Here is a 19,054-nt window from a genome sequence, read left to right on the forward strand (position 1 = left end):
AGTCAATTCTATCGTAATAAGTTTATATGGTGACAGCTGGTTACTAGACTTATTGTGGTGATCACGCAGCAAGAAATATAAATTTCTAATCACTATGTTGTACACCTGAAACTGATATAATATTGTATGTCAACTATACTTTAATAAAAAATAAAAATAAATAAAAGGGGAAAAAAAGTCTAGCTTTGTCTTTTAGATATGAAAACCTTATAATATCTATCACCTAAAACCCTCTAATACGCTCCTTTGGATAAAAACTGAAATTTCTTGACATGGTCTAAAGGAACCTTCATGATCTGCCCCTGCTCACCTTTTCAGCTTTACCACAAGGCACTCATCCTCTTGCTTTCTTCGATCTTTCCCACTGGCCTGATTTTAGTTTTCAAATGCACCAGCCCTGCTCTAGCTTCACTGTCACCTCACCCCACTCCTGCATGCTAAGCTCTACTCATCGCTGAGGTCGAAAAGTAAATTTTGTCTCAGCAGTGAAATTGTCATCAGCATCCTACACATCCCCTTCCATACCTTTTGTTTCAATCACATCGAACTAAATGAGGTTACCCACGATCGGGACTCTGGTGTTTCTCATTGCCATGCCTGTGTCCTTGTGAGTCTTTCTGCCACAACTCTCTTTCTGCTTGGTCTGCTCAGATAATTCCTATTTGTCCTTTAAGAATCAAAGCAGTATTGCCTCCTCTTGAAAACTTTCCGTAAACCTCTTCCTATCCCTGTTCTACTTTCCTCCCAGTTTGTGTGCAATCTCTCTCTCCTCCACGCTTTCTTAATATCCTACATATGCCTCCGCCACAGTGCTTTTCAAAATCTGTTGAAAGAGATTGTTTTCCTGTCCTTCTCTTTAATTGGGGGTAGAAATGGGGTCTATTTGGTTCTTCTCTGTATTTCCAGACCCTAGCAGAGTGCCTCGTGCGTATCGAGCTCTCTTTCTGTGCTTGATGATGAATATATGACTGTATAGAGCTCTTGCCCCTGTTAAGCACTGATATGAGGATGTGTGGACACTGGTACTTTATAGGGAGAGCTTTGTCCTTGGAAAAAGGAGTTACATTAATCAAGTAGAACAAATCATATTGGATGCTATGGCCAATGCAATTAAGCCTTCATCGAACTGCCTGACTTTGGCTCAAGATGAGAACATTGATGAAACGCCTCTCAACCGCCAGGGTTGGGGTCTGCTGAAATGGGCAATTACTGCTGTGAACAATCTATTACTTGTACTGTCAACAGTGTTTTTTCTCTCTTGAAATGCAGAGCGAAGTGGAAAATGCTGTGGGAACTCAGTGGCATTTAATTTACTGATATGATGTGGTAGAAGCCATTCTTTAGCCTGGCTGTGACAGCAATAGTGAGGGGACAAGCATTCGGCTGGAATGCACTAGGGAAGCCATTTTAATCACCCTGTGCCTCACTCTTCCCATATGTAAAATTAAACTGATGAAAGAGAATGCTTGTCACACCATGGTGGTTACTATGGTGATCGATGACTGAGACACAATGTTGTACTGTCCCTAGCCATGCCAATTTCTTTTGATTCTGCTTGTTATTCCACAGAGGGAGAGATGACTGGCAGGTCTCATTTTCTTCTTTGAATTGAGAAAGTTGCTAGCAGTGGCATGGAAAGGCTATTATACTGGCATCTGTGCAGATAACCTGTACTGGGATATGCGCTCTCGGTGAGAAGCAAGGTTGTCCAGTCTTTCTGTGTAATGCATACATAGAAATATTTGTATAGCATGCTCGGGTGAATGGATGAGCTATTTATAACCAGAAAGGACCTGGTTTGAGACTGTAGGTGCTCCAGGTTCTGCCCGGGTGCTCCAAGGGTCAAAGAGATCCATATTTTGGTGTGCAGCACCAGTCAGAAAGCTCTGCTGTGGATTTGCTTGATCACGTGGCTACTACAAGGGCCATATTCCCAGCTAGAGGCCCCCAGTAAACACCATCAGATGAACTTCAGCCAGGCTAGAAGCATAGCTAATATAAGAAGGTAATGGTCGGGGGCGGGAGGCCTGGCACTGGGTAAGATTGTTGCAGAGCTCTTCCAGTACAAAGACAGCTAGTTCTCCCCCAGGGCCCTGAAGGCCCAAACTGCAAAAACACAGAACTCACTCTTGGCTAACTTAAGGAAAAAAGATACATAGGAAAGGCTACTAGGCACTTACAGAGGCTCTGCGATGACAGTCAGTCTTGGAGACTCTACAGCCAGGGAAGTGTCAGGCCCAGGAGGCTTCTGTGGTGCAGATCCCACCACTGCTGCACTTGGACACCACCCTTGTGAGGCCCAAGAACAGCACTGGAAGTCCAGCTGCACCTGCTGATGACTGGGCACTGCCCTGCTGCCCCTAAAGTGTCCCTGGGTGTTTTCACCACCACCTCACCCCCAAAGGGATCCTTGTGGCCTCTCATGTTTTTGTCTTCTGAACAGAAGGCACGTGCAGAGTGTAGGTCCTGTGTCTGTCTGTTATCTGCAAGACAGGCTGAGCGAGCAGGGCCTGCCTTCTGCCACAGCAGGCGAGATGCACACACGGGACATGGGCCCCTTAGGGAGGCTGTTCCAGATCAGCCAGTGGGCCACAGTGTGAGCAGCACCCATTGTACCTCTCAAAGCCACATGTCATCATCTTCCCCCGTAAAGCAGTCCCTTTCTGGTCTCTTCTGGGTCAGGGGGTGCCACTGTCACTCTCCCAGTCAGATGGTTTCAGAAGCCTGGGAACCGGACTTGGTTCCTTGCTCTCCTTGCGCACTTCCATCCAGACCACCTTCAAGTCAACCATTCCGCCTCCTAAATTTCTCATTAATTTGTCCCAATTCTGCAACCGCACTCACTGGGTCTATGTCCATTGGCACCTCTCACCTAGGCAAGCAAACCCTTTCTCCTGGCTCCCATCCTCAGGCTGTCCCACACCAGCTCTTCCTCCCTGCTGTGCCTGCTGATATCTGGTAAAGTGTCATCCCTCTGGCTTCAACCCCGTGGTGGGTCCCCACTGCCTTCAAGGGAGAATTCAACCCCCAGATCTCATGGCAACTTTTATGTTGACATTTTTGACTCTCACACATTGAGTACTCAGTAATATTTTTATTCTCTAACAGAAGAGTAACAATAAAATAGCTAAGGTGTACTGAATGTACACTAAATATGCCATATAGACAGTCCTCACACAGTATCCTTGGAGATAAGTGCCATCTCGCAGAGCAAGACATGGAGACCATAGCAATAATGGCGGCCTCAGCATTCAAAATAGGTCTGCCCATCCCCCACGCTATGCCTTCGACCAGGCCTCTGTCAGCTGTCTTTACTGAATTGCTTGCAGTGACTTGAATAAGACTGTGCTTACTTCCACTTCCATTCGTTTGACTGTTCTTTTCCTCCTGTTTCAGATGGTGCCCTGCTTTGTTCCTCTGCCTGAAGCTACTTTGCTGCTCACTCACGATTCACGTCTTCTGAGGGGCCTCCCCGCTATCCCCAGCCCACCACCAAGTGGCCCGCATCAGAGCCCCTTCTGCAGCACCTACAGCCCTCCTGGCCGGCACTACTTCCCTGGCAGTCGGCCCGTGAGAGCTGAGAGCAGGGATGCGTTAGCAGGCATGCTGACTCAAGCTGGTCTGTGTCACATTCAAGGGTTCCTGCAAAGGCTCATGGGTTCCTCCTGCCACCTGTAAGCCCAGATTGGCATCAGCATGGGAATGTGTGGGCCACCTTCCCCAAAGAGGAACCAGGGGAGGAGTGGACAGCTACCTCCCACTCTCTTGTCCCATCAGCCATGCCTCAAGAGAAAATATAACCCCTACTGTGCTAAGTAGTACATCTCAACTTTTCACCCTCAAGAGGCTGCTTTCTGGAGCACTTCTAATGGGTTATCTGCTGGTTGACTAGATTCTAAAGAGTTGTGTACTTTATTGCTCCAAAGAATTTACGTTCTTTTTGTTCTTTAAGCCTTACATTGAGAAGAAGGGGGATGACTTCTGAGTGAATAAGATTGGGTGGGAAAAGGAATGCTGTGTCATAGAAATGAAATTCAGGGTTACATCTTCCTGTCCTGGGTTCCTTTCACTGCACAGTGACAATGTTGCTGGTGCTACGGTTCCAGAAGGTTACTGGCGTGGGTTCCTGGGAGTGTCAGCGCAGTGTTAAGCTTCTAAACAAGATGTGCTTACCCTCCTTATGCCCGTAAGATTCACCCCTTAATTTCTCTCCATTTCATACAACACTGGTAGCAAACCAGTGTTTCCTTAAATTATGTCAGCCTGTCTACTGATAATGCTGGCAGGAAGGTGAAGGATCAATGACTATCACTTCTTCTAGCTCCGAGCATGTCAGAAAGGATCTGTGTCTCATGACCAGCCCTGTCCTGTGAAGTGCTTCCTCACTGGGAAACCCTTAAGTGCCTGGTACACGATGGCCTATGAGGCCAGACCGCAGCCGCCTCACAGGGGCATCTGAAGGCGCCTCTGTTAATCTTATTAGTCCACACACTCCTCTTGCTGCATGAAATGTATAAATATTTGTAAATTCTCTAAATCCCTTTCAGCTGCCAGGATAGGGTGATATGATAAGTCAATACATTTCCTGGAGATCAGTAGAGGTTGATGATTTTGATAAAGAAATACAACTCCCCTCCTTGACCCCCCTCCGCGCCCCCACTGCTGCCCCAGCTTAATACCTGGACCAAAATGTTTCTACAATTTGTGTACGTGAGACACCACCCCCTTGTCAAATTTACCAGAGCAGTGAGGTCCCAGGAAACCTGGTACCTACCTGTGGGGACGGTGCTCCGGGCTTGGCTGGCCACTGGCTTGGCTGAGTGACGCAGACAGCTGCCCATCAGGGGAGAGGCTGCCTGGGCCTGGGGTGAGTTGAGGGGAAGGGCGGGCCTCGTGGCAGTGGAAGGGCTGCTGAGACTTCCACCGCCTGGGTGGATGGTTGTGGCCATCCCTTTGGCCAGTGGAGACCCTCCAACCATGTTATTCCAGGGAGCCCTGAGGAAATAAAGCAGAATGAATTCAGATGAGGGTGCGGATGAGACCATACCATACGGGCCACTGATAAAGGTCTGCTCTTACATACTGGCTCTGAGAGGTGACACCATGAAGTCCAGGAAACAAATCCTAAAACAGTGCCAAGCTAATCCTTGTAGGCAAACAATGCCCAGAGCTCCAGCTGAGAAGGGCACTCTTTGTAAAACCTTCATGGGGGCTAATTCTCAACGTGAATATTCAAGAAATAGCAAAAAACACCCCAAGAAACAGAGGACTGATTCTAATCAATGAAATATTTTGTACCAGAGCTACTGCTTTGACTCATTCTAACAAACAGCTATGTGTCCCCAAACACATCCAGAAAGAACAAGTGACTCAGTCATATCCCATGAGGTTTGGACACATCTGGCATGTGGCGGGAAACAGTGACAAGGACCCATTCCCTCTGGACATGGCTGCCTCCTCATCTCTGCCCGCCTCTGGGAAAGGGCACAGACAAACCACATCCTGCTGAGGATGTCAGGGAACTTGCAGTTTCATACCAGAAAAGAGATGCCCTTTCACCCCAAGGTTTCCACATGAAACCAGTTTAGAGTGTTTAAGAAATACAAAAGGAAAACAGCAACTTGGAAAATGGGCTTTTAACCCTTTCACCCTACACATACTTGCACTAAAGCTATACTCTGCTGTGGAGGCGCAGAATACAGCTTCCATGAGTCCAGTTTCAGGAAATCAGAATGTCATCCCTTAGTCCAAGAGCTCAGTAAGCTCCCCGCTGTCCCCTCAGGATGTTAGTTGTGAGATACCAGAAGCCACACGCGGGAGACAACAGGCACTGCCAGGCCTGTGGCTCCTGGGCCAGGCCAGAGGTCCCCCTCTCCATGTGGCTTGGTCTCATTGGGCCATGACTTCAGATGGAGAAGATCACCTGCAGAGTCGACTCAGGCTTCTGCAGAACAGCTGTGGGGAAAAGGGCCTCCTGGCAAAGGACGCGGCTGTCCAGGGGCCACAGGCAGCGCCTTCCTTCCTTAGACCTTAAAGCTGCCTGAAGTCTTCTTCTAGCAAGGACCTCTGGCAGCTGGCCAGCCAAAACCATGAAAAGGAATTTAAAATCACATCTTCCACCTGTTGAAGTCACTTTTGCCCTAGGAAGTAATTTTTAAAAATTAAATAAAGTGGGCTCACAAATGAAGGGCTTCCCAGGAAGATCTGGTGGTGGACCTGAGGCTCCAGGCCAGCGCCACCTCTCAGGCGCTTTGAGAAGTATGGACCATTTCATTTCTTTGCACAGCAGTCTCATTCCAAAGAGAGCATAAACCCAAGGGTCATGTCTTCAATTTATTTATATGTCCTAGAGTGTTAATCTCATGAACAGGCTTTCATGAGTGGGACTGGCTGAAATAAAATCAAGCAGCGGGAACTTCATCTCAGTGGAAAATTCTTGGACAACCATGGATAACATTTTTAGTGAATTTTTAAAATTGCCTTTTCTATTTTATAAAAATGATATCATTGAAAATTTGCACCACATAGGAAAGCACAAAGAAGAAAAAAAATTAATAACCAATAATGCTATCACTTAATAACAACGCTTAACTTTTGGGAATATGTCATTTTTCCTTTGCATATATGCATATGTGTGTGTTTTGTGTATAATGGGTCTGTATGTGACTGTACACATGCACACTGCTGTACTCACACTTACACAGGCACACGCCCACTCACACCTGCACACACGTGCATATACACACTCTCGAGATCTCACTCCTCCTGGTGACTTTGCATCCCCGCTGCTACTGCCCTGATGCCAGCTTGTTCTGTTCCCATCCTCTCCCCTTGGCAGCCAATGTCTGCTCAGGGAAAGACAAGCCAACATAATTCAGAGGGTGCAATGCCTTGTTCAAGGGGACTCTGAGCTCACAAGGCTGAACACCACAGGCAGGAGTGCCCTGGCTGCCTTCTGAACTGTGTTTTTGGCAGCCCAGCCACAGCATGACCTCCAGGCAGTGTCAACACCTGGAATGTGGGGGTGCATCCTCCCTCCTCTCTCAGGCAGTGACTCTGGACTCACCTAGAGGCAGGTGTCACGTAGTTTCCCGGGAAAACGCCAGAGAGCCCAGTCCTCAAGGATGTCCCCTTGAACCAGCCGTCCTGACACTTCTCAAGGACGCGGTACATCTCACCCTTGCGCAACTCCAGCTCATCGTTCTTCTGGGGCTTGTAGGCGTAGAGCGCCAGGTACCTGCAGAAAGAAGCAGAGCCTAGGATAAAAGGTGGCTGGCAAGGTGGGCATAGGACCACCGGGTGTCACCCGGGTCACACATGAGCTCATCTTCAGATGAACCCAACCTAAAAAGAGTACCTGATGCCTGTGTGGAGGGGTGGAGCTTGCACACGAAGCATCTAACCTGCTCTTCACAATCAACCAATGAGGTGAGGAAGGGCCCAGCACTGCCAGGCCCAGGGAGGCACACACAAGGAAGGGGTAGAGCTCTGCCTCATGATCCTAGAGCCCTCAACCCTGCACTGACTCGGGGAGGTGCACACCTGACAACACCTGTCTGACAGCTCAGTAAGGCTATATGATTCATCCAAGGACCTGGAGGTTGTGTCAGAAATAGATCCTGGGGCCAAGTCTTTGGGCTTAACTTTTTTTTTTGTTTTTTTAAATCTATTGTCCACCCTGTCTAAGACTTGATGCTCTGGGCAAGAGAAAACTTTAGAAAAAAACAAGAGCCAGTTGAGAAAATCTTGGGCTGGGTTTTTCTCATTTAGTCTAACCCAGCCCTTGCTCATCCAATCAATCTGAGCAGGAAGGGGCCTCAGAGGCCCTTTTAAAAGAAAAGGCAGTCTAGTTAGGGAATTTTTGGTTGCACTCTTCCTTGCAATATTTGTACCATGACTAATTATTTAAATGCTACTTTTCTTTTAAGCCTATTTAAAGACAAGGAAAGAACAAAGTTAGTGTTGTAAATCTTGGCTTAGGGTCTAGAAGTTGTGCCTCGATGTTAGTCCATGAGCTGGGGCAAGTGCCTCTTGTAAAATACCTGGGGATCTCTCCATCCCCAGCCTCACGGAGTACTTATGAGGACTAAGTAATACTGCAAAGTATTTTGCTACTTTGGTTGGTTTTGAGCTGATAGAATTGTGTTAGGCAACTGTATTTGCTCACAAGACTCAGGCAGAAAAGTTAGTGCAATAAGAAACCAAAGATTTTAGCTGACCCCTTCCCGAGGTCAGGTGGCAGGTCTCTGGGGACTGAGGAGGCTCAGAGACCCCCAGGGCACTCTCCCGACCCTGGGAGGAGCCTTCTTAGTAGGTGAATAAAGAAATGGAACGTCACTCAGTAGCGCTTAAGCAAGAAGATCTAAGAGGCCCAGTGAGGAGTTTGCTAGAACAGAATGAGAAGCCTGTAAAGATTTCTTGGCCTTAAAATATAGTAAAATAAGGTCAAATCAAATCAAACCCAATCTGCTACTCTTTTCCAGCATCCTAAATCTATACACCCCAAGTACCTCCCTTTGATTCAACAAAGACCTTGTTTATTTCCTTTGTTTACAGGTTCCCCTCTTCCCTTAGGGGAATCCGGAGAAAGACAGGAAGGCTTACATCTGGACTTCTTCCCTTTTGAAAAGATAAACACTGACAGGAAGCAGTCCTGGCTTCAGGGAGGATAAAGCAAGTCCTCACAGGAGAGGACCCTTCCCTCGTCCTGAGCATTAAGAGTGACGTTTTGCAGTGATGCCCACATGACAAATAAAGAGAATGCAGGCCATAATAGTCCAGTTTTCACATTCGATGACTCTCAGGAAGCTCTCTGATGGCGACAGAGGAATTACTACAAATGGAAAAGTCACTTGAAAACTGCATTTATACCACCAATGTGGGCGTAGGGCTACCTCACGCAGGAGGAGGTGGGCGGTTTCCACACAGCTCAGGCTGAGGCAAAGAGAGAATGAAAAGAAAAGGCAAAAAAAAAAAAAGGGAATCCGTGGGAAGTTTGTGAACCAAAAAGAATGATGCAAGACTTTTTGTGTTTGCTCCCAAGGAAATATAATTGAAGCATAAGCCCTGGTTCGGTTTGCCTCATTCTGTCTCTTCATGATGTGAGAATAATCTTTTTGATTCTGTGGCTGGTGAGCACACAGTGGTAGGAGCAGAATGCCAAACTGGGGGTGATGGCTCCTTGGAGTCATGTGCGTGCAACACAGACCTCACCAAACAATCACGTTTCCTTAGTCGAGGGTGGGGCAATGATGTGCTGCCTTTGTTCCATGGGGGCCCTCATCCTCTGGCTTGTTAAACAAGGATTGGGGACCAAGTTTCTGTCTCTCTCATTCTTGGTCCTGTGCAGAGGTTCTGGCGGGCACAGAACAGAGAGGCACATGGTCCCCTGCTGGCCTGTTCCTCCAGCTCTACTTCTCCACCCCCGGCCCAGAGGAACGAGTCCCATGAGCCTCCCTGGGCCTCTCTAGTATCCCTCCTCCCTCTGGGCTGCTGCTGGCCACTGGCTGTTGAATGCTTCCCTTGAAAGACTGGGCCACTGGGCCATCACCTGGGTCCTGGAGTGGCCCTCCTCAGGTTTCTTGTCTGCCTGAGCAGCATCTTGCACATGTGGCCTCAGATCACAGAGCGCCTACCAGGGTGAACACTGCGGCTCAGATTTCCTCCGAACCAAAGCTCTGCTGTGTTGTTTCAGAGCTCTGCCTTGTTGAAGACCCTTTTCCAAAGGCTCCTTTCACACATGGAGATTTTGAGAAGGGCTGGACTCCTCAGGAAGGGTGTGTTGAAGAGTTTAAATTCCCTTCTCATCCTCTCTCATCTACCACTGCTTACCTCATTCGTAGGGGATCTGAGGAATTTTAAGCAGCTATGTCCTCTCGTGACCAACCATACATCCCTTAGTAAGACGTCGGCACCTGCGAATCTGTGGCCACATCTATCTCCTGAGGAGCCGAGTGACAGTGTGGGGGGAAATCAGAGTCCAGCCCAGAGGAAGGGGCCACATGTATACATATCTAGCTGAGGGAACCCAGCAAACCTTGGATCAGGGAAGCTTTACCCCAAGGTGTTTCCTGACTATATCAAACTCCTTCTTGCCTCAGGACCTTTGCATTTACTTTCCCCACTCTCTGGAGCTCTCATCTCTCAGCCTCCTGCCTACCAATCCCCACTACATTGTATACACCACAGTGCAGAGCTTTTTAACTGTTTTGTTCACTGCTCTATCCCCAGTATCTAGAATAGTGTCTGGCACATAGCAGGTTCTCAATAAATATTTGTTGAAAAAAGAATAAAATAGGGGCTCTGGTTTTGAGACTTAGATTAAGATTGCTGAAGGAAAGTGCATGTGTGTGCGTGTGTATGCGTGTGTGTGTGCATGTACTGGGGATTGTTTCATACTGCCCCAAGGTCTGCCAGCTGACCTTGAATATAAAAATAAGCACAGAGGAAACGGGTTTGGTCTTTCCTCCTTCGGGAGGTCACAGTGAAGAGTTGGCACCATAAAAGGAGGAGGCGAAAGCCAAGGGGAAGTGCTCAGGGAATGATAAAAGAAAACGCAGAGAGAGGGGGCTGAGAGCTGCCAGTCTCCACACAGGAAGGAGAGGAAAGGAAAAGGAGAAGCAGAGGACGAAGACAGTGCAAGGGCAGAGGAGGCAGGCATCTGCTCAGGAGGGAGCTGAGCTGGTCTGGAAGCACTGGGACAGAAGAAAGCAGCGAAGGAGATAAGCCGGGGAAGCGACCTAGGTACCTGAAGGGGTGAGAAGTGAGTCTAAGACGGGGGAGAAACTTGGAGTTCAAAAAGCTTCTATAGCAGAGATAACGAACCAGCCCAAAGAGGCGTCGAGGCTCCCTCTGACCAGGGCACTGTGGGTCCTAGAAAAGGGTCACTGTGACTGGGGCTTCTTTCTTTGCTTCTCCACCTATCCTTCAAGCCTGTGGGACCTGGGTGACTGCAGCAGGACCATCCATCTGCGTGGAGTGTGAAGCTATGGATTCAAGAGCTGTCCCTGCTAGAGAGAGGAGAGGCCCCTGGCGACACGTGTACAAGGCCCATGTTGGCTCAGCAGCCCAAGGACTGGGCCCTGCACCGCCCACACCTGGCTCCGTGAGCTGTGTCCATAGCATCCAACTTCCACAGTGGGAAATTCACACTCCAGATTTAGGAAACAAGGCAAGTGCTAGCAACTGTGATAAATGCCTAGGCAACATTTGAGTTGTTGAACGGTCATGTTGTGAGCTTGGGGGAGTAGCCAACAAATCATTGAAAGTTAATTGTCTTTCGGGAATGAGCTGATTATCTTTCACTATATATTTTAGGATTCTCATGCCATTTAACAGGACAAAGACTCTGCCTTCATTTCTCAGCAAAAAAGGGGAGTTTCCATCCTTCCCCATCCAAAGAAAAATAAAGATTATTTAGATTGCGGGCCTCAAGTCATCTTTAAGACAGAAATGCCTTCTTCTAAAATTCCATTTTTATTTTACATAAATGGAGACATGCTTGTTAATGAAATAATAAAGGCAGGAAATGGGCAACCAAGAGGTGAACTTGGCTAAACATCTGCTGCCTGATTTGTGCGACGTGGGCTGAGTGGGGCCACACTGCTACGGACCAGGGTACTGGTGCCACCCCCGCTTCCCGGGTCACATTGGCATAGGCTCTGCTGAGACAGCATGTCGCTGAGGCTAGCTTGCAGAAAGAGACAGATCTGGATTTCATAGTACACCATGCCTCTTTACGCGGGAAATCTGCATTCTTAACAGTGAGAAGCTGCTATTTCTTTCGCAATTTCAGCTATTCTATTTATTAGATGCCCAGGGATGCAGACATCCCTCAGGGGCTAAACAGCAAGCAGGGCAGCCGGGGGTCATCTCCAAGGATGCCATCACCCTCAAGGGACAACAACATACCTCCCCCTCAAAGCACAGGGCTCAAAGTCATCAGAGTCAGAAACCTTGATTTTACCTCATTTATAAGGAGTTGCTGTCTGAGGGCCCTCAAGATAGTCATGAGAGCTCTACCTCCACCACGGGTGCCATGGGCCATGCGCTGAGGCAGGATCAGAGTAGAAGGGCAGGAAACCGGCATTTGCCACATGTCACATATGGTCTCACCTATGCCCCACATAACTCTGAGGCTGGGTGGATCCCCCCATTTCATAGCTGAGGAAACTAAGACTCAAAAAGATTGAGAATCTGTGTTCACTCAGCGAGTGAGAGACGGGCCTGGCTCTGTTGCCCCAGGGACTGGGCAGAACACCATGAAAGGCCGTGGAGGAGGCTGGAGGCTGGGCCAGGCTGGCTTCTGAAGGCGAGAGCCAGTGTGGCCCACTGCACGGGGTGATGCTGTACTGAGGCACTAAGATGCATGCTCTTTTCATCTTTATTTTAAATCTGTTCTATTGACACGTAATCCCTCTCTGGTCTCAGTATTTCAAGTTCAACCTCTAGGGGTGCATTGCTAGGGGAATGAAAACATAAATAAATCTGACTTCACCTTAAAAAAAATCTCCGCCCCTCCTCATTCTTCCTTTGGTGCCCCACAGGGGAAACCAAAAGCTGATGGACCTGCTGGGTCATTTTGCTGTCTGTGGCGTCTGCAGATCTGGCTCACAGCTGGTGCTGGGGTGGAGTGCTGGCCTGGGATGGGGAACATGCCATCTGGCACTTACTTTCCTTTCTGAATGACCCTAGAGAAAGCACCACGGACCACACTGGAATGAAGGAAGGCTCAGCCCACTCTCACCCTGAGGCCTGCAGCTCTCTGGGTCCCCGCTTTGTGCCCTGGGTCACTCGGTCTAGATTCCGAGATCGCCACAGATGTGCCATCTCTTTGCGCCCTTCCTACTCATGTCCCCTCAGCTGTGCTCTGCAGAGCTGCAGGTGCTGACAGTCTCTGGGCAAGCTGGATGGCATCCACGGTGCACAGAGCTGTAGCTGGTCCTCACAGAGTACGCGGGGGCCACGGCTGGGCCTGGTGTAAAAAGGGAGAACGAGGCAGCACCCACTGCAAGAGGTTCTCATCCTCTTGGATCCCAGGGCCCGACTCTCACGTTGCATTCCCTCAAGAGGCCTTGGCAGCTCCACACGGGCCTCCACAGAGGGCTCCGGTGGTCTCTGTGACACACGTAGATTACACAGGGGCTGCCTCTCCAGGCCCAGAATTCACCTCTGTGGATTCACACACAAAGGCTGGCACTAAAAATCCCTTATTTAAGGCAATAGTAGGAGAATTTGGTTCAGAGAGCCTTCTTCCCCACTGCCCTGTAGCCCACATGGGGCTTTCGTGCCAGTTAGAAAAAGGTGCCGCCTCCTCTGGTCAGCAACAGCCCGGCACACGTGAGTCGGGTTTGTGGAACATCAGGCTCCACGCCCCCTCTGGCACCCTCGGGCAGACATGCACACACTGGACACACTAGCTGTGACCACTCGGCTAGGCTCATGCGCTGTCTGTGTTACCAGCAGCCTGCTGGCCATCTCCGAGTACCGCAGTCACTCACCCCATCACTTGCTCATCTCTACAGCAAGCTCTTCATTTGCTGTTAATTGTCTACAGATTTCCCTTCTATTCTAATCAAGGAGAGAATTAAAGTATTTTAGTGCCTTTGTGAATTTCACACCCTTTCTCCTCTATTTGATGGCTTGCTTGTGTTTCTCGTAAAAGATTATTTTCAACTCCTCCTGTGAAGAGTTCCGCTCCTGTTCTGGTTGCCAGGGCCACACCAGCTCAAATTAGCAAGATGTGTGCCCACTCAACGATTGTTCAATTCAATAGATGTCGACCGAATGACAGCCTGGTGCAGCCGGGTGGTGGAGGAGCCTGCCTAAGGAGCACCCATCCCGGGGGGTGGGGAGAGCGATGGCATAGGTGTCGTGGGAGGGGCACTGACCATGCTCAGCAGGCCAGGTAAGTCCTCTGATGGAGGTGGCAGCTGAGCTGGGGAAGCTGTGAGTCGACGAGGTGCTGAGATGGGGCTGAGTGCGGATGCTCAGAGGGAGAGAATAGAGGAGCGTTTGGGGAACTGCTGTGTGGCCGGCTCCTCACCCAGTTGTTCTGTTGGTCCTGACTGCCCAGGAACCCACCAGCAGCCGGCCCTAGTTCAGACAAGGTTCTCCTAGGAAGAACACATTGGCGGGAGCCCAGGGAAGGAAGGAACAGGGACGGTGAGGCTATGAGGCCAGCTCCTGGGAAACTTGCCTATGGGGGCCACAGTGCAGAGACCCCCCCCACCCCCCAACAGGCAGTCCTGCACCGGCAGCATTAGCATCTCCTGGAAACTTGTTAGAGATGCACATTCTGGAGCCTCACCCCAGGGCTAATGGGGTAAAAGCTGGCAATCTATGTTTCAACAGCCCTCCAGGGATTTCTGCTGTTCTGAAGTTGAAGACCTTCCTTTGTGCTGGCCCAGGTCCCTGCTCAAGGGCTGCAGTGCTGTCCCTCAGAGTGGGCCATGGGCTCCTGATGGCCAGCCACGGCGCCCCTCAGTGGGAAGTTCTCTGCAGGGCACTGATTCACTAGACTCTGTCCCTCCCAAGGGCTCTCCAGTTGAGGAAACTGAAGTGCCATCCAGGCTCCAGAGCTCCCCGGGGATCGGGGATCTGCGGGCTTCTCTTCAACAACTCCCTCCCTCACGGGTGTGGTTCCTGACGGCGGTCCCTACAAACCTCAGCCTCATGTCTGCTTCCAAGAAACCCAATTTAGACAACATTGGTGCTGCTGAGGACCTGCCCCCACCTGCAGGGCTCGGGGCTGGCTTTCTGTCCTCTGCAGCCGGCCCTGCTTGCACCTTTACAAGTCTCCAACCTCTGCCCACTGGGCTCTCCTCTGCTCAGTTAATTTTTCTGCTCTTGCCACCATGCATCCCTCCTCACTCCCCACCTGCCTGGGGCCTTGTTCTGCTCTCTCCCTGAAGGTGCTCAGCCTAACACGGCTGCTGGAGGGCAGGCACCTGTGACCCTGAAAGAGCTGACCTTGAGGCGGGGGGCTGTCAGAGAAGGCTGGATGGTGGCCTCGCCCCTCTAGGCCCATGTCCCTGGCCTCAGCAGGGGCTTATGTTACTCGGTCCTGATGTACTGAGCTCACACTGATCTAGTCCATCACACACTGAAGTGCAGAGCCAGCCTCTGTGTTACAGATCTGTGGTGAAAGAGACCCATTTCCTGTGTGGGGCACAGTCAGGTCACCAGTCCCTTTCCCAACATCACAGAACATGGGGGCTATGTACTCATTAGGAGGTGGCTTGGTGACCTCTTGACCCTCAGGAGAAATGTAGGTGGGGTCAAGAGGAGGGTTACTTTCTCTTCCTGCCCTATCTGGTCCTTCGCTCCCCTCGTCTGGCTCTCAGAGGCCCAAGGAAAAGTGGAGGTGAGAATTCAGCCTGAGTGGCGGCCTACCAACCTTTACAGTGTCCGGATGGACTACTTCTGACCCGAAATATGGCCTGCAGGACCAGACACTCATTTCTGCCCCCAGGAAGTATGGCAGGTCAAGCAGATGAAGGGCAGACAAGCCCAGGGGCCAGAGAGTGGACTTTGGGTGGCCTCCGAAAGCTGAGGAAGTGAGAAGGGAGGGTGTCGGCTCCCATAGGCCTGAGTGTGTCAATGTGGAAAAAGATGAGCATCCGCCGCCTCCACTGCGTGGGCAAACCGAGACCCCTTCTTGCGTTTCGGGGCAACCAAAGCCTTAGGAAACCGGTGCCCATGGAAACCTTTTATATGCTGGAAGAAGGGAACAAGAACATCCTGCGACCCATGGCCCACCTGAGAGATCAGGCCTTTTAATCATGTGGGCTCACATTTCAAGGCACATGACTTGATCTGTAGAGGGCAAACCCACGGGCTACTGAGGATTACAGAATGCGGGCCTCTTGAACTTATTCCATCACTGACCTTCAGCTTAGCCAGTTGGTATTCCCTGGAGTCCCAAGGCCAAGCATTTGCAGACTCCCTGGCTCACGGCAGCACACTCAGGGCTGCCGTTATTTTTTGTGAAGGCAGCACTTCTTGCGCTCAATTTCAGACTACATGACTATCAGTACTGTTTGGGGAAGAACAGTCAGATAAAGAGAAACCAGTCTCCTACCCTAGACGCTTGTCGCCAGTATGCATGGGACGGCTAATTTCTTGGTGCTAAAGAGAGTAGGTGAGTGGTCAGGCTCTTCCCCTACTCAATAAACCGATAAGGTAAATCTGATCTTTTCCTCCCTAGGAATAAAATGAACAATGTGATTTCAAAGGTCATGTTCTCAAAATGGATCATGCATAGTGCTGTAACATATGTGATATCACCTGACATGGTCCTTGTTCCGTGTGTATAAATAGCCACTGAAAGCACACATTTAACTTACAACGGTCAATCACAGTCATGCTGGCCATGATTCGTCTGTTGCTCAGATGACCACTGTGACCAGTGAACACATTCCCGCTAAGATGTTTATCATCCTTTGAAGAGCATTATCTGACATGGAAGTCTCTCTTCCGTTACCCAAATGAAAATCTCAACCCAAACAGGGACAGCTCTGGAGGTGAGACAGAGGAGGGAGCAAAGAGATGGGGGCCCCTATGGCAGAGTGGGGTGGGGGTGGCGAGAGAACGAGGTCCCTCTGTAGTCTACACCAACTTAAAAAGCCTGACATGGGAGTTCAGTGCATGATTGAGGCCTTCAGAATGAATTCACAACTCTTGGGGAGTGATATTCTTAGAACTGTGTTATCTTTTGGGTCTCAAAGAGCAGCCTTCTTGGGTGGCTGACCTGATGTGTAAGAGCTGGGGGCTCTGGGAACCCAAGAAAGGGAAGGCAGTGGCTCGCACTGAAAATTTATTGAGAACTCATGTGTCAGGCATTCATCTAGTCGGGGGGTGGGGGGACCTCAAAAAGAAACACTGGGGCCTTATCTGTGAAGAGCTCACTGGGTCCTGCCTCTCATTTGGGGAAGTACATTAGGGCCCAAGGGCCTCCTGTGGGGCATATCTACTTCCTTAGGGAAAGGGTCCTGCATCCAGTTCTTCAAGAAGAGCAAGACCGTCACCTCCATCCTTCCTCATCCTTCCTCCTCAGCCCCCAGGTCTGAGGTGAAGCCATTGGAGCTTACCCAGGAGACCCAGCCAGATGACAGTATCTACTGTCTAAAGACATCCAGAAGGTAGCCTACTAATCTATGTTCTTCTCAGGAAGACATATTAAATATAGGTTAAGTCTCAATTTCCTTTTGTTTAGTTGGTTGTGTTAATAACCTAATCATGGCAGAGTGGGCAGACAAAGGGATGTTTGGGGCTTTCTTATCTGTGTCCAGATAAAGGCAAACGTTTCCACTGGGCTTAGAGAGGGTAGGTGAGCATGTACCAGGATATTCACGCTACTTCTAGGAAACCTTTTGGAGCTCGGCAAGTTGCTTTTTCAAAAGGCATTTTTTTTGCTTGAAATACATTCTGTTCTGCAACAACACAGGTTTTATGTGTCCCTCTGACCTGCTTCGGATCTATGGAACTTTCTACCTCACTACATTGTTTGCCGAATTCATATTCTCCACTTTAAAACATTCATTCAAGTAACTGACTCATCGCCAAATAAGAGTAAAAGTCAGTCTAATTCTTCAGAACACTAAGTGAGGAATTTTAAAACTGCATGCATCTTTTAAGAACTATAATTTAACGAGAGCAGATTTTCTAAACAAGATAAGCATCTCACTTCTAGCTATGATTCATATGGTTATATTTGGCTATGATACTCAGCTACTATGACGGGAATGGCAGTTATGGCTGTTAAACTACTAAGTTACTTCTGAGCAGTTGCTACTAGCCACCTTGAAGCTCCCACGACCACTCACTGCCCTGGCATCCCCCAACCTCCAAGGCCCATACCCCAGACCTTCTCAGGGGCCTATGGAGTCTTCTCTGTGCTATGGCCGGTACTTCCTGAATGGCCAGTGCCTTTGTCATCAAATATTTGATCCCCCCCCCTGCCCACCATTTAGAATAAATGTCCTAGAGACAATGACATTAAAAAGATGTGCTAGACTTTGCTATACTCTCCTGTCAGCAGTATTATTAGATGCATATAACTAAACTGACCTACTAGTAACAAATGAGACAACCCTGTAGAAACCATACATTCACATGCTAGCAGGGGTGGGAGGGAGATGCTGAAGGCAAGCGACCCCAAAATGTAAACAGCAGCTCACACGTTGAGGGGCAGCTGGACTTTGGGAGCTGTGCCCTGCTGTTCAGCCGCTGGGATGGATCCGGCCGAGGAGGAGGAGTCCTGGAAACAGACAAGAGGAGACAGGAGTGAGTTGACAGAAGCCTTCTATCCAGGGAGGAGAAAGGCGAAGTCGGGTCGGGGTCCAGAAGCATCTGTTCTGCCCCTCAGGGTCCACTTCCCTTGGTTATTATAACGTTTTATCAGCACGTTGGAGAGAGCTTGGCGGCCAATGACATCAGTCCCACGGCAGTTTCAGGAGCCCTCCTGCCGAAGCTGCTCAGAAATCCACTCTTTGGTCTGCACCTGGGTTGAGCAGCGTCACTCTGTGTTGAACATGGGGAAGGCAGTGTCTGGAGGGCCATTTTCATTTTTAGACCTCGATTAGTTATTCTTGTATTTGTCAAAGAAAATCCAGACAAAACCTTTCATGCTACAAAGCATGAGCTCATTTAAAACCACATTCCCGGGAGCCAAAGACTAAAAATCCCTACAGAAAATTGGTCCTTTGGCTGTGGGCAGAGGGGCAGGCTGTAGGGCAACAGGACTGACAGAGCACAGCGTCTACCACCTCAGAGCCCGAGGGCCTCAAAGCTTCAGGGGTTTATTATGAGAGGAGATGACTGGAGGAACCGTTTGCTTCAAGATGGTTCCGTTAAATACCAGGTGCATGCTAAACTGGCTGACAGAAGTGGTTAAGGGCCAAGCAGAAAGGTCTGGGCTGTGTGATGATCTCGCCACGGCAATTCCCGCACAGAGAACCCTGCAGGGTTCAGACCCAGCCCACAAGAGCCACACTGTCCCCAAATCCCCTCACCACCCAGCTCACCCATCTAGCCCCAGTCGTCTCTGGCATCG

At 49.5% G+C, this 19,054-nt stretch overlaps 1 protein-coding gene across 7 annotated transcripts in view; it reads right to left on the reverse strand.

Annotated features, from left to right (window-relative positions):
* SH3RF3 (SH3 domain containing ring finger 3) overlaps window positions 1-19,054 on the reverse strand; it is a 355,405-nt gene that overhangs the window by 60,240 nt on the left and 276,111 nt on the right. For all 7 annotated transcript variants that reach the window (XR_003046998.1, XM_015591254.2, XM_015591255.2 and 4 more), the window contains 3 exons: window positions 18,180-18,259; window positions 7,067-7,237; window positions 4,775-4,995 (listed from right to left, as the gene is read on the reverse strand). Coding sequence is in view for 6 of the 7 variants with exons in the window: in XM_015591254.2 (XP_015446740.1) it covers window positions 4,775-4,995; window positions 7,067-7,237; window positions 18,180-18,259 (472 nt within the window). In the remaining variant the exon portion in view is untranslated. The remainder of the gene's footprint in view (window positions 1-4,774; window positions 4,996-7,066; window positions 7,238-18,179; window positions 18,260-19,054) is intronic.

This window comes from Pteropus alecto, unplaced genomic scaffold (genome assembly GCF_000325575.1).
Source record: "Pteropus alecto unplaced genomic scaffold, ASM32557v1 scaffold55, whole genome shotgun sequence".
Classification (NCBI taxonomy): domain Eukaryota; kingdom Metazoa; phylum Chordata; class Mammalia; order Chiroptera; family Pteropodidae; genus Pteropus; species Pteropus alecto.